Source organism: Hydra vulgaris, chromosome 03 (assembly GCF_038396675.1).
Source record: "Hydra vulgaris chromosome 03, alternate assembly HydraT2T_AEP".
Classification (NCBI taxonomy): domain Eukaryota; kingdom Metazoa; phylum Cnidaria; class Hydrozoa; order Anthoathecata; family Hydridae; genus Hydra; species Hydra vulgaris.
The window spans coordinates 28,212,014-28,222,853 of NC_088922.1; the positions used below are offsets into that span (position 1 = coordinate 28,212,014).

Genomic DNA, 10,840 nt, shown 5'->3' on the forward strand with positions numbered 1-10,840 from the left:
CTTGCTATAGATAATGGTTTGATTGATAAGGATGCGATCATGTCAAAAGCAACAGAATTAACTGATGTGAAAAGACCTATTGGAAGACCTAGATTAAATAAAGTAAAAGAAGTTCGTGAGAGAAAACCAGTAGGAAGACCTAGATTAAATAAAGTAAAAGAAGAAAAAGAAAAAAAAGAAATTGATCCAAAATATGAAAGATTAAGAATAATTAGGAAAGAACCAGTCACTATTAAACTCACAAACATAGAAACAGGAGAAGAAATAATATATAAATCATTATATATGGCTATGAAAGAAACTGGACATGGACTTGGTTATTTTGAATTACGTGATGGTAAGATTGAGGATGGATATAAGATTGAAGTACTCAATTCTAAAAAATTAAAAAAATTTTTCATGGATCCGAAGGATCTAAAAAATTAAAAGAAGTTTTCATGGATCCGAAGGATCTAAAAAATTAAAAAAATCTTTAGATTTTTGATGTGCTAAAATCGCTTAAAAAAAGATTGATATATAAAAATGGGAGATAAAGGTATGGAACTTTATAAAATGTTTATACCAACTTCATGTCAATTGTATTGGAAAAAATCAAATGGATTTGTGCAATCTACTTCAGATCCTTTTGAAAAATGTGAATCCTACAAAACCGCTATAAAAAGACCAAAAAAATAAAATTTATAAAATATTAAATTTCATATGATCTGATCATATAAAATTTTTGATAAGAAAAAAAAATTTTGAAAAAAATGATATAAAGAAATTAAAAAAATATAAAAAATAAAAATCTTATGGATATAAAAATGGAAAACAAAACGGTAAAAGAATTAAAACAAATCGCTAAAGAGCGAGGAATTAAACATTATTATAATATGCGAAAAGGTGAACTTGTTAATGCATTATCACAAGTTCCTTCTGCTCGTCATACCACTTCGGATCTAATAACATTTGATAATTCTAATATATTAGCTCCATCTCCTGTACAAAGACATGTAAATCATATATTAAACGAACAAATTCCATCAAGTTCATCCCCTGTTTTACAACCTGGATTATTTTCAAAGTTGACTACAGCTGTAAAAAATGCATCATCGTATGTTGTCAACAGAATTATAGATGTTGAAGAATGGATTAAACCCTATGTACCAGATCCGATTAAGAAAAAAGTAGAAGATATAGGATCTGAGCTTAAAAGAAAAATAGACTCAATAAAATCTCTAGTTTACTCTACAATATACAAAAATCCTTTGAAGCCAATCAAAGTGGAATTTAAATTGACACAATCAGCAGTTAAGAATGTGACAAAAAAATATTCAGCTCAAGGTATAAAAGGATATGATCTTGAAACTTTTATGAATGTTGCTAAAAATAGTGCAAAAAAAAAGTAAAGTACTAAATGAAAATAGAGGATCTAAAGTGAATATAGTTGTCATTTGTAAAATGGAAAAAACTAGTATTTTAACAGGAGATGTTATAACTGCAACTCCTAGATTTGCAACGAATAGTACTGTTATATTAGAATCTACAAATTTAGATGAAATTTATGAAATATCAAAGTCTAAAATTTTAGAAACTTTTTCAATGTTTCAACAGTTAGGATCAAACTGGATATTTGTTTCTATTAAAAAAATGGATATAAGTATTATAGAGTATAATCCACTTAAAGCAAAATCTTATATTCCACTTGATAAAAAATTAGCAGCTAAAAAAGCAATCATTAATATACAAAATGAAGATAATCAATGCTTTAAGTGGTGTATTGCAAGAGCATTAAACCCAACAGATAATAATCCTCAAAGAATAGATAAAGATCTTATAACTCAAGCTGAAAAAATAAATTGGGATAAAATAGAATTTCCAGTTTCATTAAAACAAATTACACAATTTGAGAAAAATAATCAAGATATAAGTGTGAATGTATATGGATACGAGAGTTCAGTTTATCCTTTACGTATTTCAAAGAATAATGATAGACAACATTTAATAGATGTGTTGTTAATATCTGATGGTGAAACGAATCATTATTGTTTAATAAATAATTTAAGTAGATTACTTTCATCACAAACATCAAAAAGAAATTGTGCAACTCACTATTGTAGAAATTGTTTATTAGGATTTAGTTCAGAAGAATCATTATCTAAGCATAAATTGTATTGTGATACATATGATTCAGTTCGTATTGATCTTCCAAAACCAGGTTCAATAATGTATTTTAAACATTATTTTAAATCAATGAGAGTACCCTTTGTAATATATGCAGACTTTGAAAGTTTTATTAAACCTATCAATACTTGTACTCCCAATCCAAATGAATCCTATACGAAGCAGTATCAAAAACATATACCAAGTTCATTCTGTTACTATATTAAATGTTTTGATGAAAGTATTTACAAAAGCAGTCCAGTTTCATATACTGCATATAGTGAAGATGAAGATATTGCACAAATATTTGTTGATAGCTTAAAAGAAGATATCTTAGAAATTTGTAATAAAGTAGATTTTAAAAAGCCTATGATATTTACAAGTAAAAATAAGAAGGAGTTTAAAGCAGCAATAAAGTGTCATATTTGTGAAAAAGATTTAGGAAAAGACAGAGTGCGAGATCATTGTCATTTAACTGGATATTACAGAGATGCTGCTCATAAAGATTGTAATTTGAAATATAGAATTCCAGAGTTCTTCCCAGTACTATTTCATAACTTATCTGGTTATGATAGTCACTTGTTCATAAAGAAATTATCAGGAGGTAAATTAAGCTGTATACCTAACAATGAAGAAAAATATATCAGCTTTTCTAGAGAGATTAAAGTTGGAGAGTTTATTAATAAAGAGGGTAAAACTATGGATATTAGGCGAGAGATTCGTTTCTTAGACAGTTATAGATTTATGCCATCTAGTTTAGATGCTCTATCAAAAAATTTAACAAAAGAACAATGTAAAAATATTGGAGAATTTTATAAAGGGAAACAATTAGATTTGTTAATGAAAAAAGGTGTATACCCTTATGATTGGGTTGATTCAATTGATAAATTTAATGAAGCACAACTACCTCCAAAAGAATCATTCTTTTCTAAATTGAATGATGAAGGAATTAATGATGATGCTTACTTACATGCGCAAACTGTATGGAATGAGTTTCATTGTAAATCTTTTAAAGATTATTATAACTTATATAATGTTTCAGATGTACTTTTACTAGCTGATGTCTTTGAAAATTTCTTATAAGTTAGATCCAGCTTGGTATTATACATCACCAGGATTAGCTTGGGATGCTGCATTGAGAAAAACAAAAGTAGAGTTAGAACTATTGAGTGATTATGATATGATCCTCTTGATACAAAAAGGAATAAGAGGTGGAATCAGTACAATATCAAATAGATTAGGAAAATCTAATAATAAGTATATGGATAATTATGATGAAACTAAACCATCCAAATTTATCCAATATCTAGATGCTAATAATCTATATGGATGGGCTATGAGTAAACCACTTCCTACACATGGATTTAATTGGATGGATGAAGATGAATTGGAAAATTGGAAATCAGTTCCATGTATACTTGAAGTTGATTTAGATTATCCAGATCATCTTCATGATGAGCATAATGACTATCCACTTGCTCCTGAAAGAGTCAAAGTGGGTAAAGTTGAAAAATTAATTCCAAACTTGAATAATAAGAAAAATTATGTGGTACATTATACAAATCTTAAATTATATGAAAGATTAGGGCTAAAGATAACAAAAATCCATAGAGGAATAAGCTTTGAAGAAAGTGCATGGTTAAGCGAATATATTGAACTTAATACTAATCTAAGAACTAAAGCAACAAATGAATTTGAAAAAGATTTCTTTAAACTCATGAACAATTCAGTCTTTGGAAAAACAATGGAAAACATTGCAAAAAGAGTTGATGTAAGATTAGTTACAAACAGAGATGAAGCTGTTAAATTAGCATCAAGACCAAACTATGAAAGTAGGACAATATTTGATGAAAATTTAATAGCGATTCATATGAAAAGAACTAAATTAAAGTATAACAAACCAATTTACTTAGGAATGTGTATATTAGATTTGAGCAAAACTCTAATGTATGAATTTCATTACGATTACATAAAAAAAAAATATTCTAATAAGGCAAAACTATTATTCGCAGATACAGATTCATAAGCATACGAAATAAAAACAGAGGGTTTTTATGAAGATATTAAAAACGATATTGAAAATAAATTTGATACTAGTGAATTTGTTCCAAATCATCCAGCAATTAACAACGGATTTAAAGTTGGATTAAATAAAAAAGTACTTGGAATGTTCAAAGATGAAGCAGGAGGAAAACAAATTGAAGAATTTGTAGGATTAAGATCCAAGTTGTATTCATACAAGATGAATGGAAAAGAAAACAAAAAATGTAAAGGAGTAAAAAAGAATGTTGTTAAGAACTACATAACACACAACGATTATAAAGATTGTTTACTTAATAGAAAAGAACACATTAGGAAAATGAATATTATAAGATCACATGCACATGAAGTTTATACAGAAGAGATTAATAAAGTAGCATTAAGTGCAGAAGATGATAAAAGAGTCATATTAGAAGATGGAATTCATACATTAGCATATGGACACTGTAATCTCATTAATAAGCCAAAAATCGTATCTATAACAGTTAGGCGAAAGGCAACAAATTATTTTAAAAAACTTTTTATATAAATTTAAAAGAACGTTAAAAATAAATAATTTTATTTCTACATAAAGAAATAAAATTAAAAAAAATTAAAATAAAATAATTTTTTTTCTTTATATATAAAATGGATATGGATAACAAAAAATACAATGAATATTATGATAATAAATACTATAATGTACAGGGCGATATATCCGAATATGAAGAAATAAATAATGATTCGTGTCTCTATTATAGTTATAATAAAGCAACTCAAATTTTAGAATTACGAATAAATTATGGTAAAATGGAATTTGAAAAAAATTATTGTTTAAAAAATGTTGATATATTAGACTTTTCTTACAAAATATTAGAACAAATTAAGAGTCATATAAATTTACATTTACCTGAACTAAAAGAATTTTTCATTTCACCTGACTATTTAGATTTACTTATTAGTTTATATGGAAGAGAATATTCTTTAAATGTATTTCTTAAAGAACCAGAAAATGAGATTGAACGTGAAGTTAGAGAAATTTGGATTAAATAATTTTATTTCTACATAAAACTTCACGTGAACTAAAAATCAAATCTATATGTAATAATAATAAAATTGTAATAGCTATTAATAATTCTGATATAGATTTATTAGAAGAAGCAATAGAAGAAGCAAAAAATTTATACGAGAATGACTATGTTGAAGACGATTTAGCTATTGACGTCTTATGCATCGAAAACATTAACGAATTTAATTCAATTGAAAATTATTGTAATAATGTCATAAATATAATAAAGTTAAGTAAATGAAAATTTAATAAAACATGAGTATTGTTTTATTAAATAACAAAATAATAACACAATTTGACAAAGATAATAAAGAGTTTGAAGAATATTTAAATGTTTTAAATAACAATTTAAAAGATAATTCATTTTCATTTGAAACTATTAAAATCATTCAAGATATAAAGGAGAAAATTAAAAAAAAAATACTTGAAAAAAAATCATTTATAACTAAAACTCATTGTATTATTGAAAAGTTTAATGAAATTTTACAAACAGCAATTCCATTCCATGAAAAGGAAAAATTTAACGCTGAAAAGGCAAAACTTCAAGAAGAGTGTTTAAAATTTGCAAATGAAGTTATTTTTTTACGTAAATGGGCAGACTTGAATATTAATCCAGTTGTTGAACAGGTTATAAAATGTAATCAATGTCAAAATGAGGATTATTTAAAATTTGAAATTGATGATAGTAATAAAAAATTTTGCATTGTATGCTCATCTCAACAGGATATACTTGAAAACGATACAACTTATAGGGATTACGAAAGAAGTAATGTTGCAACTAAATTTACATATTCAAGAATAATTCATTTTCAAGAATGTATTAAACAATACAATGGAAAACAAAATTGTAAAATTCCAAAAGAAGTATTTACAAATTTAAAAAAAAAATTTAAAGCATATAATCTTTTAGTTGACTCTAAAATTAAAAATGTTAAATATTCAAAAACTACAAAAGAGCATATTATTATTTTTTTTAAAAAATTAGGGTATACTAATCATTATGAAAGTGCTAATTATATTTATTATGTATTACATGGAAAAAGGATTGATGATATTGGATATTTAGAAGAACAACTATTAAAAGATTTTAAAGAACTGTCATCTTTATATGATTCAATTTACGGTAAAGATAAACCTAAAGAAATTAAAAGAAAAAACTTTATGAATGTGCAATATATTTTATTTCAATTACTGAAAAATAGAGGGCATAATTGTAAACTTGAAGATTTTTCAGTATTAAAAACAATTGAAAGGAAAAAATTCCACGATGAAAAATGTTCACATTTATTTAGTATTTTAGGATGGAATTTCACCCCAACAATTTGATTAAAATAAATAAAAGTATCCTTTTAAAATAAATGGATAATTTTAAAAGGAAATGTATTAACGATTATGAAACTGGCACTTGTATTGAAGACATTAACAATTTTAATTCAATTTAAAATTATTGTAATAATATAATAAAATTAAGTAAATAAAGTTATAAATTACAAAAAAATTATAAAATAAATTACAAAAAAATTATAACTTACAATAAAAAATTTTTTTTTTCTTTATATAAAATGGAAATGCAGATGAAACGAAGATTTAAATTAAAAACTTTATTGAATAGAAAAAAGGGTAAAATTTTTTTAACAGTTTTAACAAAATATGCTGATAAAATGACACTTAAAAATAGAACAAATGATCTCATAAACGCAATAAAAAAATATTACAAATTTTACCATGCAAAATGTATTGACAATGTCGAATTTAATATCATCTACAGCCAAAAAATTGATAAATATGATCCGCATAAAGGATACTATAACTTAGTTGAAATCTATATATGAAAAAAAAAATCCTTTTTCATATATAAAATGAACAAATTTATAAATGTTGAAGGAATAATTCTACCTAATGTACCACTTACAAATTTTCAATTAGAAAAAGCAGCAAAAAAACTAAAAATAAAAAATTTTAGAGGTGTATTTGTAAGAGATCAACTACCAAAGAAAATGAATAAAAAAGAATGTGGAATAGTAAATACAGGAGATTTAAGTACAGATGGGTTTCATTGGATCTGTTGGTATAAAGTCAATGACAAAAAGTATGTCTTTGACTCTTATGCTCAACCTCCACCTGTTGAACTTGTTGATTATTTTAAAAATCAAGGCTATTATAATAGTGAAAGAGTTCAATTTGGAGACACTTCATTCTGTGGACACTTGTGTCTTTACGTTTTAAAAAAACTAGATGAAGGAGTTGATTTTCAAGATATTATTAATAAATTAAATTAAAAAAATCTTATATATATAAAAAATGCCGGTTGATGTATTCGGAAGAACAACAAATTCAAATTCAAATTCACAAACAGTAGTTGATGGATTAACAATGACTCAAGCTAATAGCATATTTCTTAGAAGAGACGGATTGAATAATATGACTGCTAAAATTGATATGAATGGTAACACAATAGAAAATCTACCAACTCCTTGACTACTAAATGATGTTACTTCAAAAGATTACGTCGATCGTATAGTACCTTCTTCTCACATTTTAAAAATAGTACCAAATTCAAGTTTAACATGTATTGGATCGAAAAAACAAACTCTTCCACCAAGTACAGGTGATAAGGGAACAGATGTATTTACTATATCATTTAATAACAATAATAGTGGTATCCTAAAAAAACTATGGTTAGCATTAAATAAAACAGTTACTACAGGACCAAGTGTTGCAGGTAACGTATTTCTTAAAATATATGCAGATGATGTACTTAGCATAGGAAATTTAATTCATACTACAGATAGTACTGGAATGGATACTATTGGTCTAGCCTGTGATTTTTTGTGTTCTCCACTTGGTGGATCATATTATGCTAACTCTTTGCAAGGATGTAATATGCATACTCCTACTCAATTTGGAGGATATTTTACATTTGATATGCCATTTAAACACACTTTAAAAATTGAACTTTATAACGCTACTGGAGTTAATGTTGAGTATTGGATACAACCTTTTGTTTCTAGAAATCCAGCATTACCACCTTACATCTCAGATCTTACTTTACGATCTGTTGTATTTAGATATATGAATACATCTTATGGTACTGAATATATATTGTTAGATACTGCAGGAAAGGGTAATGGGGTTTATTTAAAATATATATTAGAATGCATGTTATTGGTCTATCTGGAAGTTGGTGGGAATCAAGAGTACGAATGTATGATGGTAACATTCCTCCTAAACATGCTAACCGTGCTATAACCTCTTGGACTCCATACAACTATGGTAATTATTCAATATCTAGTGGATATGTAGATGAAAATAATCAGTCTAGTGATAGTCATTGTATATTCATGTCATCTGGATTAGAAGATTTTTATCTCACCTCGTGGAATGGTGCTAATCTTTATTCATTTAATAATGAAGAATCTGGACTATTAGCTCAAATAGACAGTAATGGTGCTCCAACACCTTCAATTGTATCTACAACTACTATCTCATTTTATAGACATTTTAAAGATTCAATGCCTGCTGTTGGAGCTGGAAGAAGATTAGTAGTTACATTAAACTCCGGTGATGCACAAGTTGATCAATCTGGACGTTTTCATGTCATTGGTGTAGCTTACTATTACAATTAAGTTCTCTTAAACAAAAAAATATTTTTTTTTTTGAAAAATGATATAAATAATTTTCTTGCGTATATAAAATGGAAATGAAAAATGCTAATGAAATATTTATAACTCCTGAAAAATTTAACATTGAAAACTTATTTGTAAAAAAAGTATTTAAAGCTGACAAACCTGTTCCATATCAAAAATTACATCTTGCATATAGATATGCTAATGGAAATGAGGGGCCCGTTTTAATAAAAACATTACCTTTATTTTCATATGCGTTTGCGAAAATAAAGATATGAAAACGAATGAACTTAATGGCTATTCACTTTCTTTAGTATGTTTTGATGAAAAAGAAGGTATAACTGAAAAACAACAAAAATTTATTGAAATGATTGAAGCTATTGAAGAATTTTGTAGAGAACAAATTGAAAAGTATGAAGATGAAATAAGAAAAGGTGGACGAAAATCCAAAGTTAATATTTCAAATTTAAAAATTTTAAGATATAATACAGATAAACCTAATGCACCTCCAGTAATATATGGAAAGTTATTTACAGAAAAGAAAAAAGATTTAAGAATAACTTCACTATTTTATCGTAAAAATAATAAATCCCTTGTTGAAACTTCAGGTCATGATTATATAAATCAAAGATGTAATGTCGTTGGATGCTTAAAAATTGATGGTATTTTTATCGGTTCAATGATTGAATCCATACAAATTAAATTAACAGAAGTAGCTATTATTAAAAAGATTTCTAATTTTACAAGTATTATGACAGATTTAGATTTAGGAAATGAGTCAGATGAAGAAAATATGTAAAGTCCTGAATCGTTTAACTCTTGTATAGATAATAAAAAATTGAAAAAATTATAATATAGAATAATATTTTTTATAAAATAGACAAATTTTATAAAAAATTTGATCGCGATCAAATTTTTTTAGATTGAATTGACCCAGAAATAAAAAAACGATCAAATCGATAAGAAAAAAAATTGAATTTTATCAAAAATTTATAAAATACAGTTTGAAATGAACCTGAAATAATATGAAAAAAATGTGGATACTAAAATGGTCGAAATCAAAATGTGCCAGAACCCGCATTATATACTACTGTTGCAATTTTAAAAGCATATAAAATAGCATTTTGGCCGGCACTGTCCATTGATACTTGAAGCAGTTGGTCTGTAGCATTTTGTAAAGCACTGAAACGAACACTGTGGGTAACAGCCAGTTCAATAGACGGATTCACATCCTCAAGAAGAGATTTGCACTTCTCAAAAATATCATTACGTTTCCTTGAGTTTTCGTATAGAAAAGTCTTTAATTTCTGCGCATCACCAGGCAGTTTTCTGTTCCAAAAAAGTAAACAGAAACAACAGAAGATTTTGCTCAAGCTTTTATTACCAGATTTGTTCCATGAAATCTACAATAAAAATTTTTTGCCATGGGAGAACACTGCTTCAAATGTGTTGCAACTCCTTTGTTTATTTCTTGCATAATGCTCGAACCATCAAAAGACATACCTACACACTTTTTAATATCTTCGTTAATTGATTTGATTTCATCTTTGATTTTTTCACTTATTCCTTCATCAGTAGTTGTTCCAGTTTCAACCATTGAAATCAGATGTTCCTTTACAACGGCCTCTTCTGCAGAAAGCGTAACAGAACGTAATACAATAGAACTTTGCTCATAGAGGTAATATCATTGGTGCCATCGGCTGATGGTAAAAAGAATACTGAGGTATTTATCTCTTCTGAAATATTCTTCTTGACTATCTGTGTCATAGTATGAATTAGCTTGTTTTGTGTATAATTAGAGAGAAGCGTAATTCTAGCACCCCTTCATGCAGATTGTTTTGAGTACTGCAAACACTTGAAAGTTTTTCAGTCAGCACCTCATCATACTGACTGAGTAAATTTAACAAACTTAGAAACTTACCTGCGCCACATTGAAAGACTTCACTTTTCTTATTTTCACGTAAAGAAATACTCACTGCGATCA

General features: G+C 26.6%; 1 protein-coding gene across 1 annotated transcript; it reads left to right on the forward strand.

Annotated features, from left to right (window-relative positions):
* The first annotated feature begins 1,440 nt into the window (after window positions 1-1,440).
* On the forward strand, window positions 1,441-5,471 carry LOC136078605 (uncharacterized). The gene is made up of 5 exons (XM_065794387.1): window positions 1,441-3,123; window positions 3,200-3,974; window positions 4,188-4,654; window positions 4,870-5,185; window positions 5,287-5,471. Exons 1-5 carry the CDS (start codon window positions 1,441-1,443, stop codon window positions 5,469-5,471), a joined length of 3,426 nt encoding a protein of 1,141 aa, XP_065650459.1.
* The last annotated feature ends 5,369 nt before the right edge of the window (window positions 5,472-10,840 follow it).

Bases quoted from the DNA above. Each gene is read 5' to 3' on its own strand.
- LOC136078605 (XM_065794387.1), top strand. From the start codon at position 1,441: ATGGAAAAAACTAGTATTTTAACAGGAGATGTTATAACTGCAACTCCT. The intron at 4,655-4,869 runs GTATCTATAACA...TATAATGTACAG, and splicing joins TCATTAATAAGCCAAAAATC to GGCGATATATCCGAATATGA. The intron at 5,186-5,286 runs GTGAAGTTAGAG...AAATTGTAATAG, and splicing joins ACCAGAAAATGAGATTGAAC to CTATTAATAATTCTGATATA.